At 31.0% G+C, this 21,547-nt stretch overlaps 1 protein-coding gene across 2 annotated transcripts in view; it reads left to right on the top strand.

Annotated features, from left to right (window-relative positions):
* DYNC2H1 (dynein cytoplasmic 2 heavy chain 1) overlaps positions 1 to 21,547 on the top strand; it is a 258,081-nt gene that overhangs the window by 77,965 nt on the left and 158,569 nt on the right. For both annotated transcript variants that reach the window (XM_025043743.1, XM_006907520.3), the window contains exons 52-59: positions 750 to 892; positions 5,099 to 5,183; positions 6,930 to 7,084; positions 7,738 to 7,875; positions 12,826 to 12,939; positions 13,537 to 13,697; positions 14,684 to 14,807; positions 15,621 to 15,742. In XM_025043743.1, coding sequence (XP_024899511.1) covers positions 750 to 892; positions 5,099 to 5,183; positions 6,930 to 7,084; positions 7,738 to 7,875; positions 12,826 to 12,939; positions 13,537 to 13,697; positions 14,684 to 14,807; positions 15,621 to 15,742 — 1,042 coding nt within the window. The remainder of the gene's footprint in view (positions 1 to 749; positions 893 to 5,098; positions 5,184 to 6,929; positions 7,085 to 7,737; positions 7,876 to 12,825; positions 12,940 to 13,536; positions 13,698 to 14,683; positions 14,808 to 15,620; positions 15,743 to 21,547) is intronic.

Raw genomic sequence — 21,547 nt, forward strand, 5'->3', positions numbered from 1 at the left:
GAGCTGTTAGAAAATAACATAAAAGCAGTCTAAAGGCTAACCTGTAGTAAAAACATGTTGGCAAAAGGGAAGAGTAAAAGTGTGGTAATGTACTTTGGAATTTACTTTGCTGCCTTTGTTTTCACGTGGTAAAGTTAGTGTTGATACCTCCTATCTTAGAGAATTAATGAACTATTTAGATTATTTCAGATTCTATTGATTTTTAAATAACTAAATAACTTGTTATTATTATAGAAACAGATTTGTGTATTCTGTAGATATCTAAAATTGAATAAATAAAAAATAAAGCAATAATAACACCTTCCAGACATTACTACTACACTTCTTTTTTTTTTCTAAAAGAACATTTAGCATTGATGAAATAGAGAAAGTTGTTTCCCTATTTCCCTATTCCAATTTTGCTTGTGAATTCTGAAACAAAAATTCTTGAAAGAAAAATTATAAAATAGAATCCAGTATCACATTTGAAAAATAACATACAAAACAGCAATGTAGTATAATACTTACCTTCTTCATGAATATCCTTCTCGATCTTTTTTGTTAGCATGCATACACGTACACACGCATATTTTTTAAGCAAAATAAAAATCATACTGTAATACTGTTTCATAGCTTGTTCTTTTTAATAAATAGCTCCTACCATTCCATTTCAGAAAATTTTAATCTCATAAAACGAGACCATATGTAGGTGTTTCCAATTATTATTATTGTAATATTTCATGATTATAATTTTCTTATATATTTTTTAGGAATTCAACAAAACTTGCATATTGTCTTGATAATGGATTCTGCAAATTTAAACTTCATAATTAACTGTGAGAGTAATCCAGCATTGAATAAGAAATGCCAGGTGTTGTGGATGGAGGGTTGGTCAGATAGCAGCATGAAGAAAGTAAGTTTAACATTTAAATATGGAAATAAAAAAATTATCATGTTTTCTTTTTGAAGTTACTGCTTTTCACAACTTTCCATTGGTGTTTTTATGTAATATTGTCTTAATTGTGGCATGACATTTCTCATATGTTTGAAAATAACTTTATTTTCTTTATACTCTTGTATGATAATTTAGTCGCGTCTAGAATTTTAGGTTGAAAATTATGTTCTTAATAAGGACTACAGATACTAGCATACTTCAAAAATTTTAAGTATTTCACTTACTAGCCTATCATAGGCTAGCTTATAATAAGAACACAGTAATAATTTAAGCATTTTTTTAAAATTAAAAATTTAATTTTTTAAAAAAAATCTATCATTGCTATGCTATATGTTGGGAGGAGGATGATTTTAAAGTGTGAACTCAGCACCGTCTTAACTGGAAGCCTATTATATTGCTTGATTTGAATAAATAATAGTTTTCCATGTTGTCTCTTTGAATGATATTTATATTCTCAACATTCATTTATTTACTTTTGTATAATAGAAGTACAGATTAATGTCTATTATGATTCAGAAAAAAGAGTGTAATTTGGGGTAATAGACAAGGTTTTACAAATGAGATGTTATTTTAGTTAGATTTCAGTAAGTAGATAAAGCAGAGAGAAGTTATTCTGGGTTATGGAGACCACATGAACAAGAGGCATTCATTAAGAAATAGTAATTTTTGGTGCTTAATATGTGTCACTGTTCTATATGCTGGGGATACCTCAGAGAAAAGAAAAAACAAGAAAGTCTCTGCCCTCATGGAACTTACATACTTTTGGGGGATATATGGAGGAAAAGCTCTCTAGGTGACGATTCTGAGACAAAGCATAACTGGTGATTTTGAGGATCAGCAAGAAGCCAGTTTATCTGTAACAGAGTGGTTAAGGGGGAGAGTAGTTGGAGATGAAGTCAGGGAAGTAAGAGGAGAACAGTTAGCTTGGAACTTTGTAAGCCATTACAAAGTTTTTAACTTTTCTTGGGAACGAGTCTGGAAGACTTTGGAGGTTTTTGAGCAAAACTGTTCTAAATGTTTTAATGAAATTTCTCTGGCCTCTAGGTTGAATATAGACTATATAGACTAAGGGTCGAAGCAGTAACAAAACTCTTGTAGTATTCAAGGTGAAAGAAAAGGATGATTTGCACTAGGGATGCAGTGGTGGATGTGGTGAGAAGTGGTTTGATTCCAGATGTGTTTTGCAGTAGAAGAAACACAGTTTGCTGACAGTTTGTAATAGGATGTAAGAGAAAGTGAGGACTCAAGGATACCTTTAACTATGTTGGCTTAAGCTCCCGAAAGGATGGAATAACTATCACCTGAGAAGAGGGGGGCTGAGAAGGGCATTTTGGGAGGAGACTTTGAGGCTTTCAGTTTTAGATGTGTTAAATATGAGATATCAGACAACCAAGTTGTGCGGTTGAGAAGCCATATATGAATCTTGAGTTCAGGGGAAAGGCTAGGCATACAGATAAAAATTTGGGAATTATCAGACTATAGGTGGTATTTAAAGGTGTGAGATTGAATGATATCACTAAGAGAGTGAGTGCTGACAAAAGGAGGAAGAGATCAAAGGACTGAACCGTGGGACAGTTTAACATTAAGATGTTGAGATGAAGAGGAGGAACCAGCAAAGGATACTGAAAAGGATTTGCTAGGGAATAGGGGAAAACCTGGAGAGTGTGAAGCAAAGCCTAGAAGCTAAATGAAAGCAGCATTTCAAAGGAGTAAGGAAAGATTAGCTATGACACATGAAGGTAGTTGAGACCTTGGAATTTATCATTAGAATTAACATTGTGACTTCGATAAAACAGTTTCAGTTAGTAGTGGAGAAAGCTTTGAATATGTTTCAGAAAGAATGAGAAGAGAGGATAGGAGAGTGAATATGGTCACCTCTTGAAGAATTTTGTTATAAAGTAGAAGAGAGAAATGAAATCAGTAACTGGATAAGTGGGTAAAAATAGTGTTTTTAAAAATTATTTTAAGATGGAACAAAGTATAGCATATTCTTATGCTATTGGGAATGCAAAAGAGGAGCAAAAAAAATGTTACAGGAAAGACAGTGAAAAATTGTTAAAACAATATTACTGCGTAGTGGACAGCATATGAGTAATGCACAGACAAAAGGATTAAAGCTTGGTCTTTGCTTGGAGAATGGAAGCATCATCCATAAAAACAGGAAAGAAAGCAAAGTACAGGGGCACAGGTCTAGGGGCAGGTGCAGTATTGGGAAGTGTGGTTTTGGACACTATTTTGATTTTTTTCATTTTCTCAGTGAAATAGGAAGTAAGATTATTAGTTGAAAGAAAAGTTGAGGGAACAGATTTTGGAGTCTTGAGATGCAAGAGGGAATTCAAAATAGTAGTTTGGTAGAGTAAAACAGTGAAAGGTTTAAGAGAATGGAGTATGATAGCTAGGTAACATTAAGGGTTCGCTTGAGGTTAGTGATCATGAAGTTCATCTAAGGCCAGTCAGCGCAGATGTGTGTTTTTCTCTCCAGTCACATGTGCACTCAAAGATGCAGATCTCCAGTAGGTGGTGACTTTAACCAGGATTGGGTTCCTCGAGTATGACAAAGCAAGTGAAGGCCAAGGAAGTTGAGAAATTGCGATAGGAAGATGGAGAATGACAGTGTAAAGATGGTCGAATTAATTAATAGATTGCAGGTCTTAGTGGGGTCTGAGGGTTATTGAAATTGCGAAGGGGATGAGCTGGAAAGACAAGTGTAGTGATAGAAGAGTCTGATGTTTGAAAGTGATAACATGGAATGATTTTGGTTATTGTTAATGACAAGGTCTCAAGATATGACATTCAAGGTGGGGGTGAGTGGCTGAGAAAAAGGTGGTGGATAAGATAACAGAGGAGTTCAAGGAATTGAGAGGCAAGAGCGTTGATAGGAATTAATAGAGTTAATCCACTCATTCAGTTCTTTTTAGAAAGTGTCATTTTTTTATCTCTAAGGAGGAAAAGTGGAGGCAAAGAGGAATGTGGGAGAATCCAGGCAGAAAAACTCTGCTAATGTGGGATATTGTTTAGGGATAGACTGTTTTCCTCCCTTAGCTTTATTGAGGCATAATTGACAAATAAAAATTGTATATATTTAAACTGTACACATGATGTTTATATATATACATATATATATGTTGTGAAATGTTTACTACAAACTAATTAACATAATGGATAGAGTATTTTAAAGAAAGTGAGGTTCAAAGAAGCAAATTTCCATTAATTTAAAAGTATACATCTAAAGTATTCTTATAGATTCTTAAGTGTTTTGTCACAAATCAGTGAAGGTGTTCTAGACAAAAACATTCTCTGTCTCAAGAACCTTGCCACTTCCAAACTCTCCATAGTTAAAGCATCTTTTGGCTTAAATTTTATTTAGTCTGAAAAATTCAGGAAATAATTTTTTGACCTAATTACCTGGATTAATTGTGCTTCCTCTTGCTATTAATGTTAACTGTTTTAAGTAAAAGAAGTTGAAACTTTTTGGCTTAATTTTAAAATTTCTTAGTTCTACTACTTTAATTTTCTTCAGGAAACTTTAGAGGGTTTTTTTTTTTTTTCCCGGTATATTTTAAAATAGTAACCTTATAAGTTTATCACATATTCTGGAACAATAATGTTCTGTTTATGAGACTATTTTTTATTTGTAGTAGTCACAAGAACCTAGCTATAGCTAGATAATAGATAGTTTTTAGAATTATCAATCATGAAGTTTTCATTTACTTTTAGCTATATTCTCATTTAAGAAAGCTAAGAATCTTTACTATCCCTTTATGCCAGGCATTTTATTAGTTGATACCAAATATTTTAATTCTGTGTGATTTTAAATGGCATTCGTGATTACTTTTCTAATTTGATCCAGATTTTAATATCCTTCATTTCACAGTCTAATAATTTTTAAGTGAGATATTAGAGCTTTTCCTTAAGTGTCATTAATTTGCAATTAATGGTTGATGTGTATCAAAATCTTGTCTAGGAAATAATGTCTTCTAAAGATGGAGATATTATTTTTTTTCTTTGGAAAGAATCTTAGAAGAAAAGTGCAGTTGATACTGTTTGTATCTCTATGTGTGCACGTGTATGTGTGTGTTAAAAGTTTTTAACCTCTGATACTGAATTTACTTAAACTTTTTCATACTGAATTGAGGTTTAAAAAAATGCTCTTTTGTTTTTTAGATACCTGAAATGTTATTCAATGAAACAGGTAGTGAAGAAAAATGCAGCGACAAAAAAGGAAAAGAAGAAAAGAAAAAAAATTCAGGTATTTGGTGAAATTAATTTCATCAGATTTATATTTTGGAAATGGCTATTTTCTAATGTTATAGATCCATTAAAGATTAATAATGATTATAAATTTGAATAATGCTAAACTGACAAAGTTATATCTCTTTTGATAAAAACTAAACTTTAAAATCCTCTTTATTTTTAAACAAATGATGTCATTTCTTATAGGACCTAATAGAATATCGTTTGAATTTAAGAAATTAAAAATTATACATTTGATCCTAATGATCTGAAGGGCCTACTTATATTGTTTAGGGTTTTTGGCTAGTACTCTAAACTTTTCATATTACTTTATCACTTAGATATGCCATTGCACTCAATTTGTACATGAAAAAGTTTTATGACATTCCTTGAGTACAGAAATAATATTTTTAAAATTTATGATCTCATTATTTTTTCCAGTTCCAAATTAATTTTGAATGTGGTCTGTATATTTCTTTTATACCATAGCATATTCATTCATTTATTTGTATAATCATTTAATCATCAAAGATTTATTGAACTTGTTTTATATTAGGTACTGGCCTGGATACTGGAGATGATTTAGGAGCTCATAATCTAGTGATAGCAAGAATTATGTTATATATAAACATAAAACTCTGATAGAGCATTATAAGTGATGATGGAAGTTTTTATAAGTACTTTGGAAAGTGAAACCTCTAAATGGCAGATATTGTAGGAAGTGGACATTACTGAGAAAGGCAATTTGGGTTAAGATATTCTGGTTAGAGTGTCTAGCATGGAAAAGGCTTAGAGGAAAAAAACAAAGACATTTTTATGGAACTATAAATAGCCTAAAGGCTGAAACATAGGGTGTGTAAATAGTAGAGTACTATGTGAAGAGGAAAATGTAGTCAGGGACAGGTAATAAAGAGCCATCATGTCATACTAAGGAATTTGGATTCTAACGTGGGTGATATGAGGTTAGAGATTTTAGTAGAGGGGTAACCAGAGTCTTGTTTTAAAAACAGAACTCTCTAGGTCCATCCCTGTCTTAAGTTATTGGAAAATAGATTGGTATAAGGAGAAACCAAAGACAATTGAACCACTATAGGAGACTTGCAGTTATCTAAGAGGAAAAAATGGACTTGGTGAGAAATTAGAAGGTAATCTAAAGGACACTTGGTTGTGTAATGGCTGTGGCATCAAGGAAGAGGAATCAAGGATGTGTCTCAGGTTCTGACTTTAAAAATTCATTAGAGTCGATTTTATTAAGTAACGTAGGGAATATGAAGGGAAATAGATTGAAGTGATGAGAGAAAGATCATGTGGTATGTTGAATCTAATATGAAATTAATATTCTTAGTCTTTTGGCCTTTGAAGTCCTGTTTCTCCCTGGGTCAAGGGGAAGTGAATAGGTAGGTGTTTTTAGGTTTGTTATCTTTTCTATTCAAGCAGCTTTTATTGAGTTTACTTAATTACATGCGTTATGTAGTTCCAATTAATTTATATAGTATGACAACATGTAGATTTATCTTTCTTGCAGCAATGAAAGTGTTCAGGGAAGGATAGAGACCATTGAAATTAAATAATTCAGAATTCATAAGGAAAATGGGAGCTATGAATAGATGTCTAGAAATGCCTGTGTACCTTTAAGCAAATATGATATCTCATATTTATGGTTACATAGGCAGAAGAATCGGGTATGAATTAAATATAGTTAAGATTATTTTATCTATTTCTTAACAGATCATGCAAATATTAGGTCATTTTTGTTTTCCAGTTGATCCTGATTTTCTAAAATCATTTTTATTAATCCATGAATCCTGTAAAGCATATGGTGCTACACCAAGCCGATATATGACCTTTTTACGTGTGTATTCTGCCATTAGTAGCAGCAAGAAGAAGGAATTATTAAAAAGACAAAGTCATTTGCAGGTACAGTATTATTAATCTTGAATTATTTTGTCTATATTGAGCGAATAAACATTGTGTATATTATAATCCATGTTGTTTATGGCATACACTTAGTATATATAAATATTATACTCTATTAAATGCCTAAAGCAGTCTCACTTACCTACCTGTATTGCCCACTAGTTATAGTATGATTTTGTAATTTTTGATTCAATAATTATTCCTTTTCTTCACTGGATGGTATTTATGATAGCTTATGGTGCTGTCTTTGAAAGTCTCTTTCATATAACATCATTTTCAGAAATTCAGAAATACCTGTTATTAATTAAAACATAATATCAAAGATTGTACTTTATATAATAACCTTTTAAATCAAAATTATATTTTATAAAGAGTATTCTTATCCATTTCACTTAGTACATTCTGAACATTTTCTTTCTATATATCTCTAATTCTAGAGCTTAAACTTAAACTTAAACTTAAACTTAAATATCTTAATGAGTATACAATTGAATAAATCATTATATTAGCAATAAGAAAAAACCTAAGTTCACTCGTGAATGTTTTATATATACACATTTACATTTTTGCTTGATTCTTTCTTATAGGCTTTATTTACTATGCGTGTATAAATTCCTTTTTAAAAAATATTGCAAATGATTTTATTCATGTAGGCTGGTGTATCTAAACTTAATGAAGCTAAAGCTCTTGTGGATGAACTGAACAGAAAAGCTGGAGAACAAAGTGTATTACTTAAAACTAAGCAAGATGAAGCAGATGCTGCCCTTCAAGAGATCACAGTATCAATGCAGGTAATGTTTAGAGTGAACATAAAAATGCAAATAATAGAGAGACCATTTATACCCGATTGTTAATTAGTGTGAAGAATAACATTTTTATATGTGTGATTTTAAAAATATTTCTTTTCTATGCTGAGCAGACTGATAATATTATGTACTTTAGCTTTTGTGGAAGAGCATGGTATTTTCCCATATTGTTTTAAAAATCATACTATAATCTCCTTAATACACCATTTACTGATTTATCTAAACCCTATAAATATAAAAGTATAAACATTTTAAATTCACATAGATTTGTCTATAAGTGATTTTATTTGTTTACTCTCTGCTAGTTAAGTTGATATTTCCTTTTATTTTTCTTAAAATAATCTCCTTCAGGCTTTAAGGGTTTTCCTTCCTTTTATATTCTCAAGATTTACCAAGTAAGTTTTCATTCATTGTATTTATACTTTCATGATCTTATTAATATTTTGATTGTATCCTCTTTTGCCATTGTCTTTCTTTTGTTGAACCCTTTCAAAGAAGATTTCGCTGAGTTGTTTTTTTTTGCCCAGGTATTCTTTTATATGTTTATGTCCTCTCAGGATGCTCTTGCTCATTACCTTACTTTTAACTACCAACTGCATACTGACTACCACCAAATCCTTTTTTTTTTTTGTTCTTCAGACTTACTCCCTCCTCTTAGCTTCCCACTCAAATATTTAATAATCTGTTAGACACATTTTCTTGGAAGTCTCATGAGCATTACAATTTGAAACAGATTCAAAACTGAACTCATAATTTTCCTCTCTTGTATTCCTTTCCTTGGATTGTGGCACTACAATATAGCTAATTATTCAAGACAAAACTTATAAGTTTACATTAGACTTTGTTCCTTCAGTTCTTACATCTAATGAATCATTAAGTTCTATTAGTTTTATCTCTTTGATTATGTCTCAGTTATATTTGCCCATTTCCATGTTGGTGGCTATTAACCTTTCTTCAAGTACAATACTTTTTTTAAAATTTAAATTAAAACATTCACAAGACTAATGTAAAGCATCTATTTATAAAATAGATGTAAATGGTGCAAAAATTCTTAAAAATAATAAAGTTAGAAGACATGATTTAAAGATTTATTGTAAAACTACTGTAATCAAGGCAATGTGATATAAGTACAGTGATAGACATATAGATCATTGGAATACCATGGAGTCCAGAAACAGACTTACACATATGCGGTCAATGATTTTAAACAAAAATGTCAATTAAATGGGGGAAAGGATAGCCTTTAAAAAAAGATAGTGCTGGAATATGGAGATCCATGCAGAGAGAAAAAAACCCAGACCTTTACCTTACAACTTAAATGAACATTAACTTCATATGGATCATAGATCTAAATGTGGAAGAAAACATAGGGGAAAATCTTTATAATGTTGAAGGAGGTAAAGATTTCTTATGATATTAAAAAAGAAAATGAAAAAAATTGATAAATTGGACCTCATCAAAATTTAAAACTGCTCATTGAAATAAATCCTAAAGAAAATGAAAAGGCAAGTTACAGACTGGGAGAGATAATTTACAAAATATATATCTCATAAATGACATGTTCAGAACATATAGAAACTATTATAACTCAATAAAAATAAAACAGTCTAATTTTAAAAAATGAACAAAAGGTTGAACATAACCTGCATGAAAGAAGTCATATGAAAGATTGAAAACACATGAAAAGATGCTCATCATCATTAGTCATCAAAAGATATGCTCCTTTTGTTTTCAGTATGTGGCCTCATTCTAGTCCTTAACTGTTTGGTAATCCCAAATCCAGAGCTTCTTTTACTTAATTGCTCTGAAAAATTTTGTCCAGTCTTCTAGTGAGGAAGGGGAGTGGTATGACTCCATGAACTGTATATTTAAATTTTTTTTAAAAGTATTCTGGCAAGACTTCAAAAAGCATTAGCTGTTCTATAATTTTCATCAGCACCTACAGCATTCTCTCATAGAATCTTCTGATTCATTCTCAACTGCATGCCTCTCTGCCTGGTCACAGCTGCTGTCCTGAGATCATTCTTCATCACCATCTGGTTTACTCCTTTGTTTCTGTGAAGTCTATCCCCAAGTGCTTCTTGGGAAAGGATTCATGGGAGATAAGCTTTGAAATTGCACTTTTATGAATGTTCTGCTCTGTCCTTGATTGGTTGGTTGGCTGGGTGCTGGGAATAACGTTCTGGGTTGGAATACATTTTCTTCAGGACATTGAAGGCATTGTTTCATTTTCTTCTAGCTTCCATTGTGATTGAAATACTCAAAACTATTTTAATTCTTGATCTTTTTGAGGTGTCCTGTTTTTGCTTTTTTTTTTCAATTGAAATATTTTAGATCTTTGTTTTCTTTGTTCTGAAAGTTATAATTCTCCACCTTGGTTTAGGTTTATTTTCATTCACTGTGCCAGACACTATGTGGGTTCTTTCCACCTGAAAACTTATCTTGATCAATTCTGGATAATTTCCTTAAATTATTCTCTTGATAATTCCTTTTTCTCCATTTCTCTGGTCTTACTTTTTAGAATTCCTATTATTTACCCTTAGGGTTTCCTCTTCTGGTTCTTTAATTTTCATGTTTTCTAACCTTTTTTTCTTCTCTATCTTTTAGTTCTACTTTCTTGAAAATTTCCTCAACTTTGTTTTCAAATTTTGCTATTGAGTTTTTTATTTCTGTTATATTTTTAAGGAGATTTTTTTAAATATATTTTTTAAATTAAGTTTATTGGGGTAACATTGGTTAATACAATAATATATTTTCAGATATACATTATCATTTGACATCTGTATATTCTGTTGTGTGTTTACTACCCAAAGTCCAGTTTCCTTCAGCTACTATATCAAGAGATTTTATTTTTTTTGAACTTCTAAATCTTTTCTTTTTGCAGTAGACTTTTTTTTTTATTTCATTGTTATACTATCTTTACTTAGCTGTCAGAGGATATTTTATAAAATTTCCTTTCCTAAATATATTTAATTTCTCCCCCTATTTGATTGCTTTCTCACTATTCATAAAGGAAGCTTTCTTTTTATGTCTGGTCATCTTTATTGGAAATCTGAATATGGGAAGGGGACTTACATATTGTGAGCTTCACAGGAGGGTTATCTGGACTGATTCGAATTACATAGTGAAAAGATTTCACCTGATATGTCAAAATAAGTTCATTGGCATATGGGAAATTTTTAAAGGCAATAACATTTCCAGATAATTGATGGTTATGTACATATTCAGTGTTTTCAAAATAATTTTATTGAGCGCCTGACTTGGTAAGTAATATATCAGAAAGTCAGATGTAATTTTCATACCATAAAACTTTAGCATATTTTTTTCTCAAGGCATTTTGGAACCAAATTAATATAAATATTTATTTAAAGCAACCAGCTATTTTTATTGTTAAAAAGTCTGTGAAATACTTCTGACCTTTAAAGAGTATTTTGAAATGTGAAAAAGTGAAAGCTACATAAAGGATAATGCTGTTGATAATTGTATATTTATAAAAATACTCAGCACTTTGTGGGCCTTTATACTCTTGAACTCTTATAAGCATTACTAATAGACACTGACTGCTGTGGGATGTTCTGAGAAGATGTTTTTCTGAGACTATAGCTAATTGTGTTGCCTAACAGAAGAATAAGTATGCATCTCATATTATAATTTAAATAATTTTGCTTAATTTTAAATAACAAACATTTCTATTGGGTATTTTGTAAAAAAGTACAGTCTAGAGATACAACTTAAATACCAATGTGTGCAACTTCTAAAGCTTGCAACTCTAGGTTTGTGACATAGGAAAATACAAATTAAGTGCTGTAAGAGCTCAGAATAGGGATAACTTCCAAATGGAAGAGCAAGTTAGTAAAAGAAAGAACACATTAGCTGGGCCTTTAAGGAAGATTTTGATGTGTGTAGATGGAAAAAATAACTCCCTATAGAGGAATCATAGCAAAAATACAAAGGCGGAAATGCTGTGGATTATAGAAAATTCCAATTGAGCTGGTGTGTAAAGTACCTGAAAATAAGAGTGGAATATAAGGAAAAGTTGGTTGGTTCAGTAAGTCTCAACTTTGTCAATAGATTGGAACCATCTGGAAAGTTTAGAATTATCTGTGTACTAGCTGCATCCACATTAAATATATCAACACGTTTGGCAATGGGATACCCTGCATTTGTTTTTAAGCTACCTGAATGATTATAATATGGTTGAGAACAACCGTTATAAGGACTTTTGAAATATTTCTTGACAAATTTCTTCTTTGGTTTTTCTATTAGCATAAATAAACCTAATAAAAATATTTATAATATTAAAGCATTTTTATATATGTGGGACCATTGATTTTACATTCATGAGCAAAAAGTTCATATGTTATTGATATATAATTTAGGGTTCTTTGAACTTTACTAATATTGGTTCACATATTTGCCATCATTTTTTATTTCAATTTTTGTCTAAAATGAAGTATATAAACACAAACTTCTAATATACTGTCATTAGTCTCTAAGATATTAGTCTCTACTCTTAGAATTATAGAAGACTTCATTTTTAGTTTTCTCATTTATGAAATGAACATAGTGGAACAGACCTCTCTGGGTTCTTTGTTGGCAAATATTAAATGTGTGTTATGATAATTTTCTAAATTATGCTTTTCTGACCTATTTGATTTTTCTATAATAAGCATTTATTGCTTTGCTATTAAAAAATTAAAACAAGTAAAGCATCCAAATTTTCTGATAGTGTGTATGTTTATATATGTTTATATATATATTTTTTACAAAATTATATCATTGGTTTCCTGGGCACATTTGAAACTCATGTCAGTTACCATTAGGAAAACATTTAATAGAAAATGTTATTTAAAAATAAATTATATTTTTTGTATCATGCTTTTAAATATTGAGTGCATTAAAATTGATTGGAATGCCATTTAAATATTCCTATAGGATGCCAGTGAGCAAAAGACAGAACTTGAAAGACTAAAGCACAAAATAGCAGAAGAAGTTGTTAAAATTGAAGAAAGAAAAAACAAAATTGATGATGAATTAAAAGAGGTACAGGTAAGTTAAAAAAGGAAACATTGTAAAGGTCATTTACATTTTTGACTACCAATTATGTAGGAGTTTAAACATAATTTGCTCCTTATTTTCTAATAGTATTATCAAAAGTGGCTTTAACCAGAATATTATTTATAAAAGTGAAGCAGGAAGAAAAGTCTTCCAGGAGAAGTAAGTGAATTAACTGATGATAATTAAAAATAATCTTTGTTTTCCATGACCCATGTTGTTTTGACTATAGAGGAACAAAATGTGTTGTAGGTAAATTAAGATGAACTCTTGGGTTCTTTTTCTCAAGCCTTGACTAAATTAGCCAACTAGTCTTAGAAAATAAAGAATCTCTTGAAAATGGCAAATTGTCTTAAAACAAATTATATTTTCCTTATTAGACATTTGCAGTTATGGTGGCAAGAACTCTTACTGTCTCAACTTGAACATTTTGTACTTTGTGTGTTTTAAAGCATTTTTATATTTGAAGAAAAAGGGTATTTGTAACTAGAGTCATTTTTATTAAAATGATAAGTATTCAATAATTTGTAAAGAGTTAACAATTTTTTCATATAATTTTTTGGGAAGTAAAAAAAGCCCCCTTTTTTTTAGCCTCTAGTCAATGAAGCTAAACTAGCAGTTGGAAACATTAAGCCAGAATCCCTTTCAGAAATTCGCTCACTGCGTATGCCACCTGATGTAATCAGAGACATTCTTGAAGGTGTTTTAAGGTTGATGGGTATCTTTGATACATCTTGGGTGAGCATGAAAAGGTAAGTTTTTGAATATGCGAAAATGTTATTTCATGAAGGAATTACACGTTGCTTCATGTTTTTAAGAATTTTTTATATTGTTTCTTAAACCAAACTACTACATCTATTTGCTTAGTTACACACTTTGCCCTGATGTTTCGAGATATTCTATGTAATCATATATTAGGATCTATATTTTCCTTTCTCCATAGTGATTATTAAAAGTATCAAAACAGGAGAATCTTAAAATCTTTAAGAATATCTGAATAAATATAATCATTTATTTGGTCCTCACACAGTACAGAGCATTATATTTACAGTGTTTACTGATGAAGAAAATATAATCGCTATTCTCAAAGAGTCTTGCACTCTTGGCAGAGACAGAGAGAAAGGGAGCAAGAGTGAGAGCCATATAATTATTACCAGCGAGATGTAAACTAGAAGAGAAAAGGTTGAGTATTAACTAAATATGCAACTATATAGCTTTAGGTTTTACATAACAATGCTCTTGTGGTTTGTGCTGATATTCAATTCCATTTTAGGATTTAAGTTGATGGTAAAGTTAGTTTTCTATCTGGAGATGGGAAAGAACACTTTAAAATACCTTTAAAATATTAAAATACTTTAAATAATTAATACCTTAGGTTTATGGAACACTTAAAATATTTTTCTTAGGAATCAGAAAATCTTGCATATCCTAGAATATATGAATACCTAGTAGCTCACATAAAGGGATGTGGATAGAATAACATGTTTCTAATTTCTTCATTTCACTGCTCTGAGTTATTCACAGAATATTAGAAAAGTTGTGTATCTTTTTGGAGTTCTTCCTTGTTGTCTGTAAAAAAAAAAAAGTCGTTGTCCATTAGAAGCTTAACTACTTCCATCCCATATTTTTTTGTTAGCTAATAGATTAAAAGTATTACATTATTTTCTTAAATTGATATTTTTGTAAGAAATAGCAAATTTTATTGAAATTCATTTGAAATAATATACTTTAATTTTAGTTTCCTTGCAAAAAGAGGTGTGAGAGAAGACATAGCAACCTTTGATGCACGAAATATTCCAAAGGAAATAAGAGAGAGTGTTGAAGAACTTCTTTTTAAAAATAAAGGATCTTTTGATCCAAAGGTAATTTTTAACAGTTATGCCATAAATTCTATTTCCATGCTATATAATAAATATCTTGGTTGTTAAAATGTGATGACTTATCATTACTGATTGTTTAGATTGCTTAAAAAACTTAAAATATATTTTTTAAAAATCTATAGGTATTATAGGTTGAAGCATTCACCAGAAGAATTAGGTAAACTAGAATCCAGGTTGGGGGTTGTGTGCAAATTTATTGTCTTGTCGTAAGTAGTATTTGAATCTTACTATCTGCTGTCAAATGCTAAGTTCCTAGTCCATCAGTTCTTAACTTGTAACTATTCTAGTATGCTTTTCTGTCTTCCTGTGTACTTGTTATATATAACAAATGTCTGCGTTAGGATACTTGTATCTAATTTTAGCAAATAGTTTAAATTTCATGATTCTGGTATTTTTTTAGATGTCTTGTTCAAAATATGTACATCTTTGATACTAATAGCAGTGGTTTTAAAGTTGCTTTTATCTAATAAAGAAGTATCCCATGTATAGAGAGAAAGAATTGATGCTCGAACATTGCAGACAGACACATAGTCATTATAAATGTGACTGATAGAGTAATTACGTTGCAATAAATTATCGTTATGTTAAAGATTGTATGTAGTTCAAAAAGATTTGTTTTAATGCAAAAAGTAAAAAAGATCTTAAGATAGCAATTCACTTTATTTTAGTTGTAAATCCAAAACTTTATTTTGAGGGATAAGTCATGAAATAAATGCTTAAGTCCATATACTACTAGCATTAACTTTTATTTCAAATTAAGTTGGGATGCTGAATAACTTCTGATGGGTTTTTCAGAATGCTAAGCGTGCCAGTACTGCAGCTGCTCCTTTGGCTGCCTGGGTTAAAGCAAATGTGCAGTATTCCCATGTCTTGGAACGAATTCAGCCTTTGGAAACTGAACAGGCGGGATTAGAATCGTAAGTGAATATAAAATATAAACAATTCTAACCTTTATTATTCTCATCAACTTGATGACTTAGTTATATTATTAACATTTATTTAGGATTTGTTTTTTGTCTATATCTAAAAAGGCAGCTGACAATAAGAAAACATATAAAGTGAGTCAATTAAGTACAAATTAAATGTTAAACAGACCAAAAAAAAGAAAAAAAGAAAAAAGAATTAGGAGATGGCTAGTAGAACCAACTCACTCTTTTTCCTAGCATTATTATGTTGGTAGAAATTTCTTTAGAAAGAGCTAAAGTTTTGAAAAGGAATAATGTTAAAGTACAAAAAGTAGGTTTTGGAAATTTAGGGCTTTTATATTTGTTTTCATCTTGTAAGTGCTAGGAAATACTTAGTATGTATTTTCTAAAACGTTGTCTGGCAGGTGGGGGAAAATTTAACCATTTACTTTTGGGGCTTAAAACTTCAATTTGTTATTCTCTTTGCTATTGTATTTTATTTTATTTTCAATGCAGACTAAGAGGTAAGTTATGTTCTTGATTGTTCAGTTTTTGACATCATCTATTATTCTGGACAAGGATTTGAACTTGTTCTGAACTCAATTTTCTCAATTTTTATGTTAAATTATTAAATGTTTATGTTATTTTTTCTAAGTATTTTCACATCTGAGACATAAGTTTTATGAGTATATTTTCTTGTATACCTTTTTATTATTTTTAATATTAATAACTGCCTCATTTTTTTGGTTGTTTTTTTGTTTACATTTTACAAATTTATCTGTGACCTTCTTTTCAGACCCTAAAACATATTCAGAATATATGTGTTCCTTTAATTTTTTTCTTAGCATTATAGAGCCTTTTGTCCTTCTGTTCCAATGTGGATTAATTCTTCCCTAGGCCTACTGCTTACAGCTATTATCTTGAGACTTCTCTTCATTTTTCTGGGGATTACTATTGTATTTTTTTCTGATTATATTCTTTTATTATGGGTCCTTGCCTTACTCTTTCTTAGTTTAGTCCTTCATTTTTCTAGAAGGCATCTTCCACATTAGCTTTCTAAGAAGGGATAAATGGGATAAAAAATATTTCGAAATCTTGCATGTCTAAAATTATCTGTATTATCATTATATGTGATCAATAATTGGAGCTAAGTTTAGAATACTAGGCTGGGAATAGTTTGAGCTCACAATTTTGAAGGCCTTATTCTATTGTAGTGGTTCTCAAAGTGTGGTCCCTAAATCAACTGCATTATTGTTACCTGGGAAGTTGTTAAAAGTACACATTTTTGTGCTCCATTCATACTGAATCAGATATGCAGAGTGGGGAGGAGAGAGGTCTTGCAGTCTGTCTTTGGAGAAACCCTCCAGTTGATTTGTGCAATGTACAAATGCCCAGCAGTATGCAGCCATATGGACTGACCATTTGATAGCAACCTCTCAATATTTGTGGGTATTTGGTGTGGGGGAAGGAAGTCACCCATTTCTCTAGAAGAATCCTCATAGCTTCTGCATAGGGTGTGAATAAAAGTAGATGGGGCCTGATGAGGGATATAATCTTGATTTCCAGGACTATGTTAAGAAGATAGTCCCACTTTTAATGGAGGAAGGAATTTATAATATCGACTACTGAACAATCCTCTGCATTTAGCTCTATTATGTTCAGAGTCATCTGTTGTCTACATTTCTTGAGCATTTTAGAAGTCTTGTTTTGGCTTTTCTTCTTGTAGCCATTTGACTTTTTGTATTCTGGTATGTTATCACCTTTCAAATTTTTATTAAAGTTACTCTTTTGCAATACTTTTCTCTCTCATTCTCTTTATCATTGTACATGTAAACCTTTTTTATTCCCTTGGTTTCATTTGATAGGGTTTTAGAGAGGGGATAGAAAATAAATGACCATGTTTACTCTACCATTTTTATCCAGAAATCTACACATACAAGTGTTTTTAAATGTAGACTCCTGGAAGTGGTATGGGTAAGTCAGAGAATACGCTTAAAAAATTTATTAAATTTGCTGGGATGACATTGCTTAATAAAATTATATAGGTTTAAGGGTATCATTCTATAGTACGTATTCTGTATATTGCATTGTGTGTTCACCACCCAAAGTCAACTCTCTTTCCGTCACCATATATTTGACCCCTCTTTACTTTCTTCTACCTTTCACCCATCCCCCCTTTTTTCTGGCAACCACTATACTGCTGTCTGTGTCTGAGTTTTTGTTGTTTTGTTGCTTTCAGTTTTATATCCCACATACGAATGAAATCATATGGTTCTTGAGTTTTCTATCTGACTTATTTCATTTAGTATGAGATTCTCAAGATTGATGCATATTATCACAAATGACTGTATTTCATCTTTTCTTATGGCTAAGCAGTATTCTATTCTATATATGTACCACATGTTCTTTATCCAGTCATCTATTTAAGGACACTTCAGTTGTTTCCATATTTTGGCCACCGTGAATAATGTTGCAGTGAACATAGGGGTATGTGTAACTTTACGAATAAATGTTTACAAATTTTTTGGTTAGCTACCCAGAAGAGGGATTGCTGGGTCATATGATAACTCTAGTCTTAGTTTTTTGAGGAACCTCCATACTGTTTTCCATAGTGGCTGTACCAGTTTACATTCTCACTAGCAGTCTACGATGGTTCCTTTTTCTTTACAGCCTCTCCAACACTTATTTCTTGCCTTGCTGATAATAGGCATTCTAACAGGTGTGAGGAGGTACCTCATTGTGGTTTTGCTTTGTATTTCTCTTATAGCTCGTGAAGTTGAGCATCTTTTTATATATCTTTTGGCTATATGTCTTCTTGGAAGAAGTGCCTGTTCAGGTCCTCTGCCCATTTTTTAATTGGATTTTTTTTTTTTATTGTTGAATTGTATGAGTTCTTTGTACATCTTATTGTAGGCATTGTTTGCAAATATCTTCTCTCATCCAGTTGGTTGCCTCTTTGTCTTGTTGATGGTTTCTTTTGCTGTGCAGAAGCTTTTTAATTTGATGTAGTCTCATTCATTTATTTTCCTTTTACTTCCCTTGCTTTTGAGGTCAAATTCATAAAATCCTCATTGCAATGTCTGTGAGTTTAATGCCTGTGTTTCCTTCTCGGCAATTTATTATTTCAGGTCTTATATTTAGGTCTTTGATCCATTTTGAGTTGATGTTTGTATAAGGCAACTGATAGCAGTCTAGTCATTCATTTGCACGTGGCTTTCCAATTTTCCCAGCACCATTTATTGAAGAGGCTTTCCTTTCTCCATTGTTTGTTTTTGGCTCCTTTGTCGAAAATTATTTGCCCAAATATACGTGGGTTTGTTTATGGGTTCTCAACTCTGTTCCATTGGTCTGTGCTTCTGTTGTTCTGCCAATACCATGCTGTTTTGAATATTGTTGCTTTGTAGTATAATTTGATACCTCCATACCTCCAGTTTTGTTTTTTTTCTCAGGATTGCTTTGGCTTTCCAGGGGTATTTAGTGGTCCCATACAAACCTGATGTTTTTTTTGTTGTTCTATTTCCTTAAAAAATGTCATTGGGATTTTGATGGGGATTGCTTTAAATCTGTATATTGTTTTGGATAATATGGCCATTTTAACTATGTTAATTCTTCCAATCCACAAATGCAGAATATCTTCCATTTCTTTATATTTTCTTCAGTTTTTTTTAATAATGTCTTGTAGTTTTCAGTATATGGATCTTTCACATCCTTTGTTAACTTTATTTCTAGCTATTTTATTCTTTTTTTGCAATTGCAAAAGGAATAATTTTTTTTTCATTTCTTTTTCTGAAATTTTATTGTTAGTGTATAGGAATTCGAAGGATTTTTATACATTGATTTTTGTATCTTACAACTTTACAGTATTTGTTCATTGTTTCTAATAGTTTTTGGTGGAGTCTTTAGGGTTTTCTATATAAAGAATCATGTTGTCTGCAAAAAGTGACAGTTTGAATTCTTCATTCCCAATTTGGATGCCTTTAATTTTTTTCTTTTGTCTGATTGCTCTGGCTAGGACTTCCAGTACTATATTGAATAACAGTGGTAAAGGGTGCATCCTTGTCTTGTTTCTCATCTTAGGGGAAAAGTTTTTAGTTTTTCACCATTGAGTATGATACTGGCTGAGGATTTGTTACATATGGCCTTTATTACGTTGAGGTGCTTTCCTTTCGTATGCGTTTTATTGGGTGTTTTATTCGTAAATGGATGTTGTATCTTGTCAAATGCTGTTTCTGCATCTATTGATACGATCATATAATTTATTTCTAACCTTTATTTTGTTAATGTTTATCACATTGATTTGCATATGTTAAACCATCCTTTGCACCCCTGGTATGAACCCCACTTGATCATGATGTGTTATCTTTTTAATGTATTGTTGTCTTCAAATTTTTATTCTGTTTAGGATTTCTGTATCTGTATTCATCAGAGATATTGGTCTGTAATTTTCTTTTTTGAGTGTGTTATCCTTGCCAGGTTTTGGTATCAGGGAATTGTTGGTTTTGCCTCATAAAATGAATTAGCATAGATGCCTCTTATTCAGTTTTTTGGAAGATTTTGAGAAGGATAGGTATTAAATCTTCTTTGCATGTTTGATAGAATTCACTAATGAAGTCATCTAGTCCTGGACTTTTACTTTTTTGGGGGTTTTTGACGATTGTTTCAATTTCCTTACCGTTGATTGGTCTATTTAGATTTCCTAGTTCTTTGTGATTCAGTCTAGGAAGATTATCTATTTCTAAGAACTTGTCCAATTCTTCTAGATTATTGAATTTGGTGGCATATAGTCTTTCATAGTATTCTTATATGGTTTTTTGTATTTCTGTGGTGTTGTCATAATTTCTCCTAGTTCATTTCTGATTTTATTTGAGACATTTCTCTTTTTCCCTTAGTCCAGACGGAGGTTCGTCCATTTTATTAGTCTTTTCAAAGAACTTGGTTGCATTAATTTTGTCTATTGTCTTTTTTTTCTATTTCATTTAATTCTGCTCTAATTTTTATTATTTCTTTTCTTTTACTAACTTTGGGTTCATTTGTTCTTTTTCTAGTTCTTTATGTTGAACTGTTAGGTTTACTTTGGATTTTTCTTGTTTTTTTTGAAATAGGCCTGTAATGATATAAACTTCCCTCTTATTGTTTCTTTTGCTCTATCCTGAAAGTTTTGATATGTCCTATTGTCATTCTCATTTGTCTCTATGTATCTTTTGATCTTTTCTTATATTTCTTCTTCAACCCAGTCTTAGCACGTAGTTTAATCTCCACATATTTGTAGTTTTTCCTTTTTTCGTGCTGTTGATTTCCAATTTCAAAGCATTGCGGTTGGAGAATATGCTTGGTATGATTTCAGTCTTCTTAAATTTGCTGAGGCTAGTTTTGTGTCTCAAGATATGGTCTATTCTTGAGAATATTCCATATGCACTAGAAAAGAATGTGTAACTTGCTGTTCTGGGATGAAAGGCTCTGTAAATATCAGTCATGTTCATTTGGTCTAATGTGTTATTTAAGGCTGATTTCCTTATTGATTTTTTGTTCAGATGATCTGTTCATGGCTGTCATTTGGGAATTTAGATCACCTCTAATAGTTGTGTTTTGGTCAGTTTTTCCCTTTAGTTCTCTTAGTACAGCTTTATATATTTTAGTACTCCCGGAAAATATACTTTTAATTTTAGCATCGTTTTCAAATAAAATTCTAAGTAAAATTATAATGACTACTGAATTATTGACTGTTGTTATTTATTTACTGCAAGATTACATTTTAAGGTGCTGTTGCTGCATTTTGTTGGCATCTAAAATAGATTGACTTTTATAAAATTGAATTAT

The sequence above is a fragment of the Pteropus alecto genome, unplaced genomic scaffold, assembly GCF_000325575.1.
Source record: "Pteropus alecto unplaced genomic scaffold, ASM32557v1 scaffold12, whole genome shotgun sequence".
Classification (NCBI taxonomy): domain Eukaryota; kingdom Metazoa; phylum Chordata; class Mammalia; order Chiroptera; family Pteropodidae; genus Pteropus; species Pteropus alecto.